This window comes from Dryobates pubescens, chromosome 25 (genome assembly GCF_014839835.1).
Source record: "Dryobates pubescens isolate bDryPub1 chromosome 25, bDryPub1.pri, whole genome shotgun sequence".
Taxonomy (NCBI): Eukaryota; Metazoa; Chordata; class Aves; order Piciformes; family Picidae; genus Dryobates; species Dryobates pubescens.
Genome location: NC_071636.1, coordinates 13400697 through 13418078, shown reverse-complemented (window position 1 = coordinate 13418078; position 17382 = coordinate 13400697). Strand labels below are relative to the sequence as shown.

The following is a 17382-nucleotide window of genomic DNA, read 5'->3' as shown; positions in this document are numbered from 1 at the left end:
ATAAAAGCCACTAAAAGATTGCCCACCCCCTCCCCGGTCACGCACGTGGGCGCCATCTTGGGTCGGGACGCGGGGTGGCCGCCGCCATGCCGTGAGGGCTGATGGGAAGCGCCTCAGTAACGGGACAACAACAACAAAAAGAATCTTCGCCGGGGCCAGGCCCATCCAGGGAAGGGGGTCTGCGCCTCACGCCAGTGCCGGCACGGCTGAGGTTGACGGGAACCGTCTCTGCACTGCGCCCTTGCCGGCTCTCCACCCGCCGCGGCACGCCGGGAGCGGCGCGGCAACGCGGCGTGAGGGAAAGTGGGTGTTTCCCATCGGGCCTTGCGGCGGCAGCGGCGCGGGCTGCGGGAATGAGGTAAAGGCGGGAGGGGCGGGGGCGCGCGGCAGGAAGCTCGTTGGACAAGCAGTAACGGCGAGCAGAGCGGAGTGAGCTTGGCCCCATGGCGGACAACAAGGTGAGGGCAGCGGGCGCGCTTCTCTGGGCCGGGGAGCCGGCTGCTAGGGTGGGAAGGCCTGGAGCTGAGGGGGAAGCAGGAGAAGGGGAAAAGAGAAGGCAGTGAAAGCGGGAAGAGTAACGGAAACAGGTGGGGCCCGGCCAAGGGGTAAAGAGGGCCTAAAGGCCTGCCGGGGTGGGCGGCGTGGGGTGGCCTTTGGGAGCAGGAGGGCTTAGGCGGAGCTGCCGACCTGAGGTCAGGCAAGGCCTGGGATCGGGAAGGATGGGCTCGGGGCCTTCTCCGAGAGCAGTCAACGGCAACGCTGTCTTGTGTCCGCCTGGCTTAGCGCGGCGGGGCTGGGGATGCGCGGCCGCGCCAGGCGGCTCGGGCACGTGTGTCTCGTGGGGCCTGTCTCTTGCAGCCGACCGTGGGAGGCGAGGCGGTCCGCGCGCGCTCCGCCCGGCCTGCGCCGGCCCTTCCCCGGCGTGAGAAAAGCGAAGCCTCTCGCAGGCAGCACGGCTTCGTCTGCGATTCGGGCGCCTTTCACTGATCTCTCTCCACGTTTCCCTCCTTTCTTCTCTTCCCTCTCCGCCTCTCCCCTAGCCCGTCTGCCCGAACCCTTCGTGCAGCGGCACGGTGAGAGGAGTAGCCCCACGTGCTTTATATCACGGCAGGGAGGGATCTTAACACGATAACGGGGTCTGTTTTCTCTCACTTGTGGCTGTTTCTCACGGCCTCTAATTAATTGGGCAGCCACAGGACGGATGATGTACTACGTAGTATTTGGGGAGGCAATATATAAAAATTTGGCCAGTGTTTATTTTCTGCCTTCTTTTAAAGCAGATGTGTTAACATCTTTCTCGTGGGGTTTTTTTTTTTGTCTTGCATAGTGGAATACTGGGAAGATAAAAGTAATGAGAGTTGAACTTTTTTTTTTTTTTCCCCCCAACATTTCTTACAATTCCTTCTCCTCTCTGCCCCTGCTTTCCTTTTTCTTCAATTTAGTAAAAATAAATTGTGTTATTTCAGCTGCTTTATCCATGTGTGGTGTGTGCCTGCTCTATAAAGGATATTCTAAATAGACCGTGTAAAGTGACTCTGTCATCTCTAAAGTGCAAATAAAATTTAAACGTCTTTGAAGTATGTACTGGTTTTCCTTTCTCTTTTCGTGCCTTTAACCTGAGATAGCTGTTTGTGGCCTCATCAGACTTGCAGATTAATCTTCCTTCTAGGCTCCTCTACTAAATGCTTCTTAGCAGTGCATATGTATTAAGTATTAGAGATGTTTATCATTTACTCCCTAGTCACATACCAAAAGCAGTTCTTAAGCTTAACGAGTGCTCGGACAGATTCCCAAGTAAATAAAGAGGAAGCAGTATTTTGGCCATTTGCCCATAACCTGAAGTTCCCCAATGAGACTGAAAGCCAAAAAACTTAAATTATTTCATGAATGTTGCAACTGTGCTTTGAAATTAAGTTTGATTGTCAGTGATTCCGATACATAAGACTAAAATAATGAACTTCTGGATGTAATGGTTTCCCTGTGCTGGGTTAGTTGGTTGCTTTAGGGTGTTGGTTTTTTTCTTTTTAATATTAATGATAGGTCATTGGGCACTAAGAAACAGTGGTGCTTTAGTAGCATGAAATACATTATTTAGGAAAAATAGTTGAAATTATTTTCCCATAACCAAGAGGCCTTGCTCCAAGGCCAAGCCTCTGCACAATTAATAAGAGAGGTTGCATTAAGAAAAGTAGCACTGCAAAAGCACTGATTTTTATTTTTTTTTTAGTATAACTGTATGTTGACTTTCATTGCAGCTAAAAACAATAGGCTTTATTTCCATTTATGGTTACAGGGTATTTCAGCTCCTGATAGCTAGCTGTTCAATAGTCCTAAATGTTTAAACACAGATACGAGTGCTTCAGATTTTAAGCACATAGCAAGTTTTATCCTTATTCTGTGTTTTGGTGTTTCCCTCTCTCCAGGAAACGCATGAAGAGCATGATACTTCTACTGAAAATGCAGATGATTCTAACCATGATCCTCAATTTGAGCCTATAGTCTCTCTTCCTGAGCAAGAAATAAAAACTCTGGAAGAGGATGAGGAAGAACTCTTTAAGATGTAAGTGGAACAATTCTTTATGTTATCAAAATGTTTATTAGACTTTATCTTGAATGTGTTTATAAAAAGCTAGGTAGCTTCACAGACTCACACAAGTGGGTAATCTAAGTTGGTTAGTATTTACTGGAGTGGCAGAGACTTGAGTAGGGAGATGGGTGATGATAATGCCCCAAGAAACTGAAGTCTGGAACAATAGAAGAGGGTTGGCTGTACAGATCTGGCTGTAGGTTGTTTGGGTTTTTTTTAGTCTAAAAGAATACATTAGCTTGGCTGGTAATTAGAGGTTTGCAATTGTGTGATCACAATCTAAATAAGTGTCTTGAGGGGGAGAAATGATATCTGCACAGTGTTGCTGCCATGCATCACCAGCTGTAAAGAGTGACGTATGATATACTGAGACAATAAAAGCAGTACATGCAGTACAGTATTGGGGCATTTGTAGCAATATCTTTCTGTTGTCGTAAATCTAATTTTATCTTTAGATTTGGCTTACTGTCAGGATAGCTTGCTGAAGGTGTTTCTTCAGATAAATGATACATGTAGGCTAAAGGCTTCAATGTTTTGAATTTGATCATGATTTTGCTTTATGTAGGTAAAAGTATTGCTTTTTCTTAATCACAGAAGAGTATTGGTATTGCTCATCTGGAAGAGAGGTTTGAGTTCTTGTACAGATTCTGGTAAAAAACAAGTGATGGTGAGATCTCTGACCATTAGACTTCTGCACATGCAATGTGCAGTATCAGATTGAAAGAATTTTTTTTAACTTAAAAATGGGGAGGGCAATAGTAGGGTAAGTTCCAGTGCTCTGTATAGGTTCATTTTTATGTCTGCAGGGTGGTAAAGAAGGAAACTGGTGGTTGTGGGGTTTTTGGGTGTGGTGGTTTTGTTTGGTTTTGGGGTTTTTTTGAATGCTGGTTGTTCTGATAGCTGAACTTAGGGGAATTACCTACTGAATGCCAACTTGGAACAAAAATTCATCTCCATCAGAGCATCTGTTAGGGTAGCTTGCTCCAACATCTGCCATCTTCTTTAGAAAGACCTGGCTTATTACAAGTCCCTATCCTTTCTCTTTTCTGTAAAAGTATATTTTCATATGTCTGTAGTGTGAGCAGGTGCTTCCTTTCCTACAGCAGTGTCATAAACTCCTTGCTAGCAGAGCTCAGACTGTCTCTTGGGTCAGCTTTGACTAATGTCCCAAACTCCTGTTTCTCTTTCGGCACACTGGCATCTTGGAAGATGAAACAGTGATGTTCTGAAACAGGTATGTTGCACTGCAGTGCAGCACTAAGCTTCTTGTATTCCTGATTTAAGAATAGCAACAACTAGGTTTTTGGAGGTATAAGCAAAATGAGTGAGTAGATAGTGAGGCATTCGAACAGTTGATCAGACATTGGGCTTGGAATTGTACAGGAGTCTAGCCTCAAGCTGCCCACTTTCTTGAGTCAATTAATATTGTTGGTTGTATTCATAATGTGTAAGAGCTCTAGCTACAGCAAACTGTTAATTAGCAACTTTTAAAGTTGCAAACACCACGTATGTTTATTGTCTCCTAAAGATGTGTCCAGGACCGGTTGAATTTTAGTACAGCTGCTAGATAATTCCTAATAATTTTGTTCCTAATTCTGAATGTATTTCGGTTACTGAAGTTGTATGCTGAAGTAGTACATGGAGTCTTACAGAAGGAATTGTTCTTTTTACAACACAACTGTGCTGTTGAGTGTGCTGTTTTGATAAGCGTTTCTGCATGCGGGCTAACTCCTTCAATTCTCTCTTTAAGGCGTGCAAAGCTATTCCGATTTGCATCTGCGAATGACCATCCAGAATGGAAAGAGCGAGGAACTGGTGATGTGAAACTCCTGAAACACAAGGAAAAGGGAACAATTCGCCTCCTCATGAGGAGGGATAAAACCTTAAAAATCTGTGCAAACCATTATAGTATGTTATATATTGCTATACTTCCTTTTTATGTTTTGAGGAATAACCTTGTAGAATTGTACATTGTAGATTAAGAGCTCAGTGGCTTTTTGGTGGTAGCTAGAAATTTGCTGTATGTCTTTAAAGAGGCAGCAGGTTTATATTAGACTGTAAGTGTAGTTGTGTCTTGCTCTGCAAGCATCAAGTGTATATTTTTATTAATGAAAATGAAGCTGTAGTTATGTTTGGGTATTTCCTGCAAGGCCAAGTCTAAAAGTTGTTGTTTGGTTGGGGTTTTGTTTTTCAGACTCTGATAATGTTCTAAACACACTTCAAAATTTATCTGGGATACACAGATATGTGATTGTTCCCTGTGTGTAGTTTTTAAATGATTAGTAGTGTAGAAAGTATTGTTCAGGATAAGAAATCAATGTATACCAGCTCATTTTGATAAAAGAATGAGACAAGCAGTCGTGTAATTTACTACTTTGAGCTAAATGTTTGAGTTGGTAGAAGCAGTTGCCTAATAATCAGAGGTCCTAAAATAATCTGTGGCTGCCTTTCCCTGCTTGTGAAATAAACTGAAATGAACATGGTATATTCAGCCAACTCATTCAAAAAAAATGTGTATTGAGAGCTGATGGAGCAGGAGAGGTTTGTTCCTCTGATCCTCTGAATAAAAAGTAGACATGAAAGGGCAAGGCAGACTTGAAAGTCAGTATAACAAACAAATAGACTAATCTGGCAATGCTTTGGTAGTACTTGGGGGTTTATATGAAAAGTATATAGTATTTGGTGTAGTTAAACTGCATTTAGATAACTTGAAATAACTTGCTTGAAGTAGATTAATAGACATGTGATGTCAGAAGCAATAATGCTGGTTTTCTTTGGGCTGCCCAGGGAGGTGGTGGAGTCATCATCCCTGGAGGTGTTCAAGAGGCGATTGGATGTGGCACTTGGTGCCATGGTTTAGTAGTCATGAGGACTTGGGTGACAGGTTGGACTTGATGATCTTTGAGGTCTCTTCCAACCTTACTGATTCTATGATCTCTTCAGAAAGTCAGACTCAGAGGACACAGGTGTTCCTCTTCGGTGAATACATTGGCAAACATGAAAGAGCAGGGCAGTCACCAATCAGTAAAAACAGCCCTTTTGTTTAGGAAAATTATTGTTGCACATATACAAAACAGACCTGATCAGTGCTTGGTGTTTGTCAACTGTTTTTCATGGAAAATCTGCTTTCAGCATAGATTTCTTTATGGAATTTGTGTTGACTCACAGGCGGACAAAAGGATGTATTTGTTTGTTTGTTTTTCAAAGTGTGGAAAGAAAGATCTTTCAACTTAAAAAATGCAAGAAAGTGAGTAGATTCTTCAGATTTCTTCTGAACTAAATGAAGGATGCAGGGGTTAGGAAGGAAAAAAGAGCCCTGTTTCAACTTTGTGTAGTGTAAAAAGCCTTAGAGTAGTGAGAGAAGTAGTGTTCCAACTTCCCCAATCAGTCAGGTGAAATAATTAAACTGTCTCAGAGAGAAAGGGCTTCATTTACTGAGGAGGAACTAGTAGATTGACCATACACTGTGCAGCACTGCAAGATTCTGTCTTGTAGTAGAGCTTTATACTTACCATCCCATCAAGTACTTTTTTCTCTTACTGCATAAAAATTACTTTAATAAAAGTTTGTATTTTTGGTGTCCAGAAGAATAATGTGTGCTACTTGTCTGAATGCTTTTTCCTCCAAAGCCATTTGATTGCTCAGAGTTGTGCTTACTGTCTGCATCTCTCCTAGTATCAGTATCATCTGTTTTAAACAAGAATTGAATCAAACTCAGTTTTTTAACAATAGGGAGTCTGGCATTCTTTCATACAATAATAGGCTTGCATCATGTCATAGTTTTCCATACATCCTCAGTTATATGGACACCATTGTCATCTGTTTATCCAAAAAGTAAACCTGCTTAAAGTGCTTTTGTATAAATTACAGTCAGTTGTCAGTAAGATTTAGGCTGATGTAAAACGTTTGCTGTTGTGCTGTGTACATCTTTTAATGCTTTCTTTTTCAGTCACACCCTTAATGGAGCTGAAGCCTATTGCTGGGAGCGACAGGGCATGGGTCTGGAACACACATGCTGACTTTGCAGATGAAAGCCCCAAGGCTGAACTTCTGGCAATCCGATTTTTAAACGCAGAGAGTGAGTGGACGGGCATTGAACTTCCATTGATTCTATGTTGTTCTGTTATACTACTTGTCTAAACGCTGCTGTAGACACTTGTTTAGATATGCTGTGTCTTACTGCATGATAGTGTTAGCTAATTACTGCTCTGAGAGAAGTCAGTTAATCACTTAACTGTATGTGTTGACAAACAGTCTACTAATTAGGTCTCCAGTAATATTTATAGAGCTTTCTGCCCTAGGCACTTTTTTTTTTAGCTTCAGCCAATTCATGCAAGCATAGTGCCAGTTAGAATGAAAATAAAAGCATTAACACTATGGAGTAGAGACTAATACATGCAGCTTGCTTTGGTTTATCTGAGGTGCTCAGTAGTAGTTAAGATTACATTTTCTTCATTAGGAGCAGGGAAATACTGACCTGAGATTTCTGTACAACTGATGCCTGTTCTTTTCATGTGAGGTATATAGTGCTGTCTTTATTTTGCTTAAATGGAGCACTCAGTGAGAAGTACTAGTCAAACCCAACTAGCTGGCTACTTGGTGGGTTTTCCTGGAGTGACTTTTGACTATCAGAAAAGGAAGTAGATCTGCACTTACATATGGATCAACTAGTAGGGCTGAATGACAGGGTAGCTTTTCCAGGTCCTTAGGACAAGATTGAATCAGTGGAGTGTTCTCCTTGAAACAAGAATCAATGTGGAGGAGGAAAAATTTTGCATTTCCCACTTTAGCATTTGTTTGCCTCAAGTTTAGTGGTTTAGCTACCTTTTCTCCCAGTGTACCTGATGGCTAGTAAAGTGGCTGTGTATTTTAAAACGAGATGAATTTGCCTACATCTCGGAAGAACTTGGTGTATTTTGCTTGCTTCCTTCTTCTCAAGTCTTCACTATTGTATTGTTTAGTCAAATCTTCTTGATCCACCTGCTTAGTGCGTGCTTTTTCTCTTGTTCAAATAAGAAATCAGAAGGCTTGGTTGCTATTTGCTCATCTTTGAAAAGTCTTTTCCTCTTTGTCCTAGAAGTTGTTAAGCTTGACTGTTTTGTCTTGAGGGAGTGGTGCCTTTGCCTTTTTACCCTTTGCAGCTTTGACTAAGTAGATGACAGGTGAACAGGCATAAAGTGTGCCCTTCAAGTATCTTTCTTTTTGGGAAATGTTTGATGCATATTCTTCTAGCTGGAGTAGCTTGTGAATCCCTGTGGGGAAACAGTGACCTCATGTGGTCAGTCAGACCAAGTTGGCATACCAAATTACTGGTGCCTTTGTGTCTTGTTGTTCGTATTCTTGTTGTAGGAAAGTGATTGGAACTTGATCATCTGCTTGGAATGGCTGTGACTTAGACCAGAACATAATGCAGGTTATGCTTCCTTAGCTATTGTAGTCGGAAATAGCTTGAGTCTGGGCCCTTGGGCACTGAATCTGCGAGCTGTACTAATGAAGCAGACTATTGCTTTCTTAGTGCTAAGAAGTTCCAGTAAGAATGTGGAGGTCTTTTAGGGCATAATGTAGCTGGCAAGGATGGCAGTTCAAAGCTAATCTTCAGTCTTTTGCACGCAGACAGTTGTATTAGCAGCCTCTGACATAATATTCCTGTAGGGTAGGGACAACTGGGGTTGTAATAACTATAAAACAGCTCCCTTTGGCATTGTGTTTGAAATAATTTACAAAATAGGCTGCTTTAATAGACTTTCTAAAGAAAACAAACTGCTTCTGCACAAAGACCTACTTCAAGAATATTGTGTAGTACTCAAGTTTTGTGTATAGAATTTATCAGCATCTTTCCTCGAGATTGGAAGTATTCAATGTTGCAAGGAGGTAAAACTAATGAAAAAACATTCTATCTTTACTGAAATAGATGCACAGAAATTCAAGGCAAAATTTGAAGAATGCAAGAATGAAGCAGAAAAGAGAGCAAAGAAAGGTAAGGTTAAAAGTGTCATATGATGCTACTTTTTCTAGTTGTTTGTGTTTATAGCCCCCTGGAGCATCATTGTTCTTTAGCAGACTCACTCTGTACTGAACTGCAGTCTTCAGTTCAGGTGCTTTTCCTGTCTGCAAGAGTAGTGGCTCACAGGAGTGACAACTGCCTTCTTTCTTGTAGGAGGCTGTTGTAACAGCTGTTGGGACATTGCTTTTTTGGAAGGGCTACGTAAGGAGTATTTCGAGTATATAGTACACAAATGAGCTCTGAACACTGCAATGACAGTGGTATTTCCTCCTTCCAGTTCCCTTTCCCAAATTACACAAATATAAAATCATGCAAGCAAAATACTTAACTTTTATAGTTGTTAATGTGCATGAAGCTGTGGCATTTCTTCACAGGTTTCTTGAACACCCCACCCTGTAGAACTGTATAACTATGTGACAAGATAGCTCGTCAAGTGAAATAAACACTTAGGCCTTTCTAAAGTGCAGCTCACTAGTGGTCTGCAGTCCATGCTTTTCAAGAGGTATAGATGATGTTTTTTTTAGTGTTAAGAACTTCCCATTCCATAGTCTTAAAACCGGTGAACTTAAAAACACACCCCAAAAGTCAAGATAGGTAAGAAATTAAGGACTGGAAACATTTACTTTATGATACTGTATGGAGTCTGTTAACTGATGGCAGCAAAGCTAACCAAATGGTACATTGTTTCTTAGTCACTATGATTAGGCTTCTCATTGAGTGATTAAAATATGCAAATGTTATTTCTTTAATACTGATACCTTGGGTAATTTCCAAAGGGGGGAAAAAATAATCAGTGCTCAGTGGAGAGTTTCTTTACGTTTGTTTTTATTCTAAATGCCAGCAGTCTTTCACCATCCCACTCACTCTCCACTCTCTACTATTTCTCATGTAACAGGAATAGCCATTACTGCTTGTATGTAACTTTTTTTTTTTTCCCCTAATCAATCTCTTAGCAGGCACAGACAAAAATGATAGTGCTGATAAAGTCGCTGAAAAACTAGAAGAGCTTTCTGTAAAGGAAGAGAGCAAAGAATCGGAGAAGAAAGAGACCAAGGAGAAAAATGAAGAGAAGCAATAAATCATCCTGGGCCTTGCAGTTTTTCCTTTCTCTTTTTTTATGTTCTTTTTTTTTTTTTTAATTTTTACAAGGGACTTTAAGGAACTGAATTCTCACCGTTCAGGTTGTTTTTTCTAAGCTTTTGCCCTTTTGAAGATGTCTTCAGAAAATCCATTCCCCAGTCATGAAAATGTACTGTGCTAACTTTCTTTTCCATAGTGGAAACACTTATTTATAGTCATCTGAAAGAGTGAATAAAGCAAACTTGAACACAGCATCAGAGGACAGAACCGAGTTTTCTATGTACTTTAAAGGCTTGTTTCATTGGGTGTTGAGATGCATATCATCATAACTTGTGATTATGTAGGTTAACAGGCTTTGCCACCAGGGAAGATTAAGGCAACATAGATGTTTCTTACATGGCTTCTAAAACTGTAGCATAACAGACCTTCCACCCTTCCTGAGCAGAGAGTGTGCCTGTGATTCTTGAAATGCAGCATACTTCTGGAATCAGATTCTAGATCATACCTGGCACACTCCTCCATCAGGCACTAAAATTAAAGGTGGGAGAGGAAATGTATTTTGTAAGACTGGAAGTATTTTCCTCTTACAAAACAACATCTCTGCTTCCTCCCCAAATTTGCTAGTATTACAAATGCTTGACAAGCACAAAGTTGTTGCTGTGGTCCCAGATCTTCCAGGGTGTGCTGCTTGCTGACCAAAGGCAGTAGCAGCAGCCTGTTATACTGTATACAAAGGTATCTTAAATTGTTCAAGTACCTTACTATGAGATTGCCTGTCGGCATATATTTGGGTACAACTTTTAATTTTGAAGTTGTTTTATTTTTCAGGGCTTTGGAGCTTGCTTTGTTTTTCAGTAACTGAAGGGATCCTGAACTCTTAAGATGCGTGGTGTGAGGCTGTGCCTCATGGAGATTGTTGGTCTGACATTCACTTGGGAACAGCTAATTATGTTTTATGTGAATGAGGGACACTCTCCTGACTAGAATGGGCCAAACTGACCAAATCTCTTCTCTGCAAATGTTTTCTGTTATCCCATCTCAAGTTAGTGCTACAGAGTAGGAAAATAGTAAGCAATAAAATCAAAGTATTTTTAGTTTTGATTGAATTTTACTGTTAACCAGTAAATACAAGGACAGTATTAGGTTAATGATGGTATTCTGTGATACTTCTTCCAAAGTAATTACAAAAACTGGACAAAATTTGCTAAACTTTAAGACCATGTGGTGTGAAAATTGAATGGCAAGACCTTTTTATCTTAGGAAGCTTTCCAAGTAGGTTAGGCTTTGCAGTCCACCTGAGAGAAATAACAGGTATTAAAAAAAAGTACCTACTTAGCACTGCCTTTTGATGCTGCAATGAATCATTCTTAAATTGGGAACTGTAATTAAGGTACTTACTGAATTCAAACAAAATAATTCTTTTGGTGTTGTGCATGTTCCCCTTCAAGTACAGCAGATACCAACTTAATTAACAAAGATGGTTGAGAGGCCAAGTAAAATGCTCTTTAGTGTTTCTGGTTTGGAAATAACAAGACAAAGCTATTATGAAATACTTAACATTTGAATGTAAAAGCCAAATCTTTATCCATGAGTCACTGTAAATTCCCTGATCTGATAATGTCAAACAGTGTGTCTAAATTGACAGGAATTACATTTTAAGAATTTCAAAATAAATTTAAATTTTCATTTAAAGGATTTGCCTTTTATTTAAAGAACTCTTACTGGGAATGTATTTTTAGCCTGCAGGGGCATAGTGATGAAGGCAGCAAAATGGGTGAGTTTGATTTCACTGTCAAACATTGTACAGAAGAGGGGAGGAAACACTTGAATCGCTTAATTTATCTTAATCCTAAAATTGGCAACTGCTTCATTTTGTTACACTCTCTTCTTCCCCTCTTTACTTATTCATGCATGCTTAAATGATTTCAAGATGTTTCCATTCCTGTTTAGGTTAACTGATCCATGTTTACACTTCATGGATTACAACCATCCTTGAGACAAGTCTGCAATCTCAGAGACAAGTTAGGAGGGACGACTTAAGTAAAATAATTTCTCTGGATAACGTTTGAATGAAGAATGTCTTAGCCTTCTAAACTAAAGGATGGTTAGTCAGTGTTCTGGTCACTTTAGAAGCCATAGGTGTGCTGCTCTACAAAGTAAAAAGCAGTAAGTATTTTTAAAATTGATCTCAGTGAAATAAAGCTTTTATGTAAGTCACTGTAATTATTAACTTTCCTATATGTAACATAGTCTACCGAGAGATGTCCTTGAGATGTTTTTGTAGCTTATTGTATAGCAAGTGTTTTAGAGTTGTAGCTGATGTTGTGTCTTGTCTCCCCCAGCCCAGGTCACCAGTTACTCATGCTTTCAACCATCTTCACTGCTGAGGCTTATTGAGATGATAAAACCTGGCCTGTCTTGTCAAACAATATAGCGTCTTAAATAATAGCTTGGCTCAGAAATTGTAATAACCCTTTTCAGAAAAGATGGGCTCCTAGTGCAAAAGCTCCTTCCTGAATTTGTGGGTAACTACTAAAATGTATCAGTTGCCTTATACTTGTTTCTGAAATAGCAGTAACTTCAGTGTGATCTAAATGTCTGAACCAGGTTGAGGGTATTGTATCAGTAAAAATGATCATGGAGAAGCTTTTCTAATTCATTGTTCAGCCACTGTACAGAATTCACTTAATCTTTAATTTCTGCACTTTATAGGGGTGTGTTGAGACTTAATTTGTCTCTAGGGTCCTCAAGACAAATTGGGTCCTAGGCTATTTTAATATGTGCTGTGGAGTAGTGGCTACTTCCCCTTTTATTCCAGGTGAGGCAAGGTAACTCCTAAAATAATGGGGAATGTAGTTTTGTTGGTGCAGCTGGCTAAAGAATAAAATCTTTTTAAGCACTCAGTGTTAATATAGCTGAACCTTGGAGAAGGTATGAGTGAAGATTTTTAAGAGGTTTTAATCCATTTTCAGTAAAAATGGAATTGCTAGTTGCTGAAGTCTGTAATTTGTACAAATCCTGCTTGCTTCAAGCTCAGAAAGATGCCATACAGTCAGGCTTAACGCAGCCTTTGTTGGTACTAATGGTTTTGTGTGCATAAAACTGGATGGAGGAGTGTCTGAGGACACCTGAATAGTGAATTTAACTGAGAAATAGCTACATTTTGAAGAGCATCAAAATAAAATCTTAACAAGTAGTTAGTCTTGGGGGGGGGGGAAAAACAAACTAGGTTTTATATTACAAAAAATACTTCAAAATAGTTCTCTAAATCCCATGTTAATCATTTTGAATAGATGTGGGTTTCTTTCCAGGAATAAGCTTGTATGAGTGATACTAAATGTCTCATTGCACAAATTGCAAACCACCCAATTTGCTGTGTTACAACACTGTAAATGATGGATTTTTTTTTTTCCCCTGTGTGATAAGGTAGCTTGTATCAAACAACTTTTCTGTGATACCAAAAACTCAGAAAATTAAAAGTCTTCTCAACACTATGCAGGCATGAGAATGTTGTGAATCTTTCTTCGATGCTATATGCTCAAGAAATACCTTCTGTTTAAAGGGCAAAAAACACAAGGCTAAATAGTTCTTTCAGTTTTGTTACATAAATGTCTGGGAACTTGTTTAATTGAAAAATGTGAAGGATTTAACTGAAAGAGAGACTAATTTGTACACATGACTTTTTCATGGAAAGAACTGTGATAGGACTCTGCAGAAGAGGCAGAGGAGGGGTGAGATGTGGAAGTATGCCATCTTTTTCTTTTTTTTTCCTCTCACTCTCTCTTGGTATCCTCTGTAGATGTGTTGGGAGGGTTTTGGTTCAAAAAGCATCCACAGCTTGAGCAGTCCTTCCCTGCCTATGAAGGGGCACCTGCAGTCCAGACCAATGGTGCCAGTTAGGGGTATGGGTTTCCCAGTTTGAGAATCTGCCAGATGCAGAAGGTGGATACTGTACTTCGTGGCTAATGACAAGTCATGCTGAGCTCTTGATTCCACACAACAGAAATGCTATGCCTTATGCTGCTTCATCTCAATGCATTCCTTTGGATAACTTAATGAAGTGTGAAGTCAATAGACACTTTAAGACAAAACTGTTTCAGAGTTACTCAGCTTGATACTTTACTAATACTGAATTGCAACTCTGAGTAGAAATGGAGGTTGTAGTGGAGGTAACATTATAAACTGCCTTACTAGTTTTTCATCTATACAGATTGCCATCAGCCTTTCAAAGCTGAGTACTTGACAGTGGTGAGGTTATTTCAAATAAACTCACATCTCTCTCCAATTAGTTTCTGTAGCTCTCTTCATTTCTGCCCATCTGTTCCCAGTACTCCTATCTGTTCTGACTGGTCCTGCTTGTTTCTAGAAAGCTGTATTTTCTAAGGTGTTTCAGTATCACCAAGGTTGGAAGAGACCTCAAAGATCATCGAGTCCAACCTGTCACCACAGACCCCATGACTAGAGTAGGGAGGACAATAGTGCCCACTGCAGGCTTGAACTCACAAGCTTCCCATTAAGGGTCTTATGTGCTACCAACTGAGCCACACCACAGGCAAGCTAGTTACTTCATTTGATTAGCCAAACTAATTTCAAAGTATTCTCCAGTTGTCTGTGACTTTCATTAGTTTAGTGAAATGAGGTGTGTATAAAGGATTTATTTTCTATTAATTTGTGCTTTTATGGTGATTTATTTAGTATTTACTTTAAAGGTCTTCCTAACTAGATTTAGCTGAAGTTACTCTTGAAAAGAGAAATAAAAGGAGCTGCCAGTCTTTCACTAACCTCTTTGACAATGTATCCTTTTCAAAGTCAGGAGATAAAGCTAACCAACAGATCAGTTATTTTGCTTGATGAAGAAAAGTTTGAGGTAATCAGCTGTAGAGTGGTTTGTGCATGGAAGTGATCTCTCACACTTCAGTTCCCATGAAAACAAACCAGGTGCTTGGGTAATTACATAATAAGGAAATTTTTGAAGTTGTGAAAACAGAAGAAAAACCTCCTTCCACTTGAGAGTTCCATAGTTATTAGCACCTACAGCTATGCAGTGGATTTATGACCAGTGGTATTTTTTTCCCCAATATGCAAATGTAGGGCTGGAATAGCTTTGTCCTCTTTTATCACAGCAGGCATTAACCACTGACCAAAGACCTACTCCTATTTGGAAGGCTTGTTTGTCTAACTAGTTTGCTATAGTCTCCCACTGAAAATGCAATCTGTTAGATGCAAAAATAAATTATATTTGTAGAATTTAAGTATTAATGCTGAAATGGGGGGGTTATGGGGTACAGTTTGTCTCTTATGCTTCGAACCAGTATAATGACAAATGGGTTTGGTACAAACAGGTGCTTGCACAATTCTAGATGAGATGTTAATGTATAGCAAACTCTTTATTTTGTGGAAGGTGTCTGACTGCTACCATTATGAACATTCTAGTCTCAAACTTATTTTCAACTCTCAAGCTGAAGAAGTCCAGCTTTTTTTGTGATTGTTGTTTATCACAACAATTGTTTGTTGTTGTTTACTGACTACACATCCATCAGCTGCTTTACTGTATTGTAGATATTAATGTTGTATCAAGATATACTATTTACTTATGAGTTAACAGAGAAGCTAATGGTGTCACAAGTTCTTGCCTATTCATGTTGTGCTGACTGTCCTCATTTCAAGTAGCTAAAAGGAGTTTTCTAGCATTGTTTTTCCACAAAAGAATTATAGCTATGTAAACATCAGCAAAGATGGACTGGACATTAAAACGAGTGACTGTTTGCGTTCTTTGATGGATATCTCTCAAGAGTATTCTTCTAGGTATAATTAAAGTTACATTGCTTCATATAAATAGTTTACCAGTTCTAATACCTTAATTTGTTTGCTGGTACATGAACTGCTGCTGGCTTTCTGAGTTTCTGCAGCATCATTTAGAGTGCTATTACATCAGTGGAGAACAACTGCACTTTATTTGTGGTTTTAAACAGGATGGTGGGTGAATCTTCAAACCTGTTCAGAGGCCTACATTATTCTAGTGTAAATAGCTGCTTGGAAGAATGGTTTAGGACTCAGTCTGACTAAAGTAATCACTCTTATAAATGCAACTTGAAGTGTCTCATCTGCGCAGTAAGGAAATACATGTTACATGAGTTCTGCTCTAAGCCAGAGTTATTCCATGGAAAGTACCTGTTGGAAGCATCTGGAAAATTATGTGGGTTATCTGTGTAGTCTGCTGAAAAGTCATTATTGGGCAATAACTTTGTAATCTAGCTAGTGAAAAAAAGCTTGAACAACTACATGAAAACTGTCCTATTAAAAGTTCCAGTGGGTAGCTTAGAAGGCCTGGCTTGTACCCAGAGCTGTGGATCCTTGCTTGGACTTTTTACCAGCACTGTGCTGCACATGCTGATCCAGATGTCCTCTGTAGTGAACGCTGCAAGTTGGAGGAGAAAAATAGCTTTGCTGATCCTTCAGGGTCCTGTCAGTGACCCTGAACAGCTTGCAGGTTGCTGCTACTACATGGGATGGTAAATGCATTTATTGTAGTAAGCAAATCCAGTGAGAAAAGCAGGATTGTTTATTCTGGCCATTATTTAATGACAGCAGCTAATACCAGCTACAAGCTGAAATGCACAATGACCAGTAAAAGATTCTGTGGATTTTTCACTACTACTGAGTATGCCAAATATTAAAAAAATCATAACTATGTAGCTAACAGTAGTGCCATGACTTGATATGAAAATTGCATGGCAATCAAAATTTCTTGGTGCTTTTCTGTCTTGAGTTTCCTTTGATCTTACCAGCTTTGAGAATGGCACTCTGGCCTGTGGCTGCAACACAGTTTTTGTGGTTAGCCCTTCCTTTTGGGGTAAAACCTCAGAGTAAAATCTTGCGAAAGACATGCAATTACCAGTTGTATTCTGCCAGATTATTTTTAGGTTGTTTGCAATTGTATTAGTTCTTTGGGTAGTCATTAAATCTTTTCCTAACTCATTCTGCCATTGCTGTTTGCCTTAGTGCTGCCAAAATCTTCTGGCATGCTAATAAGGCAGTGCAAATCCAGAAACTACAGTCCTTGAAATAAAGGTGTTCCAGGAGAGCAACTTGTGTCCACAGACATCCTTACTGTTTGGGTAGTGAAGTCATCTCATGGCTTTAAATGTACTTGCATTTTAATAGTGAGATAGAACAGTGCTTTATGATGTCTTGAGTTAAACCAGACTATTCTCAAGTACTGGAATGTTAGTGGGAAGGAAGTGAGGTGAACCAAGTTAAAGAAATTTATTGTTTTCTGCTAGGTGATCTGCAGCAGAAAAAAAAGTAATAACCTCACAACACAATTCAGCCTGACACTGTAGCCTTGTCACATGGAATGTCTCAGCTGTCTTTTGGCAGTGCCGGTTCTGCCCGAGTACACTGTTGAGCAGCCGAAGTGTCTAGATCCACAGGATGTGACCAGGCTTGCACAGTGACTTTTAAGATGAGTTAAGGTTTGGCGATGTACCTTTATTGTTGCTATGAAAGTTGCAGTTATTTGTGCCCCCTGATGCCGCATGGTCACACTGTATCCAAAGCAGACTTTTGATCCATCTTAATATGCTAGTGTAGATGTGCCTGAAGGCCTTTTCCATTAGTATGCAAGTCTGGTTCTTTGTCAAGTTGCTGACCTTCTGATTAGTCACAAGGATTTTAAGAATCATTTATTTCAATAAGCTGGCATGACAAG

General features: G+C 39.9%; 1 protein-coding gene and 1 non-coding gene across 3 annotated transcripts; both read left to right on the top strand.

Moving 5' to 3' along the window:
* The first annotated feature begins 298 nt into the window (after positions 1-298).
* RANBP1 (RAN binding protein 1) lies at positions 299-12889 on the top strand. Of its 2 annotated transcripts, none has more exons than XM_054172951.1 (6): positions 299-458; positions 2424-2560; positions 4338-4495; positions 6537-6665; positions 8499-8564; positions 9548-12889. In XM_054172951.1, exons 1-6 carry the CDS (start codon positions 444-446, stop codon positions 9667-9669), a joined length of 627 nt encoding a protein of 208 aa, XP_054028926.1. In that variant the 5' UTR covers positions 299-443; the 3' UTR covers positions 9670-12889. The 2 variants fall into 2 exon arrangements, with proteins under 2 accessions (XP_054028926.1, XP_054028925.1); XM_054172950.1 differs by having other exon boundaries at positions 302-458; positions 9545-12889.
* LOC128898554 (small nucleolar RNA SNORA77) lies at positions 8644-8776 on the top strand. The gene has a single exon (XR_008462888.1). It is a non-coding gene; the product is annotated as a small nucleolar RNA SNORA77 (small nucleolar RNA).
* Positions 12890-17382: the final 4493 nt, after the last annotated feature.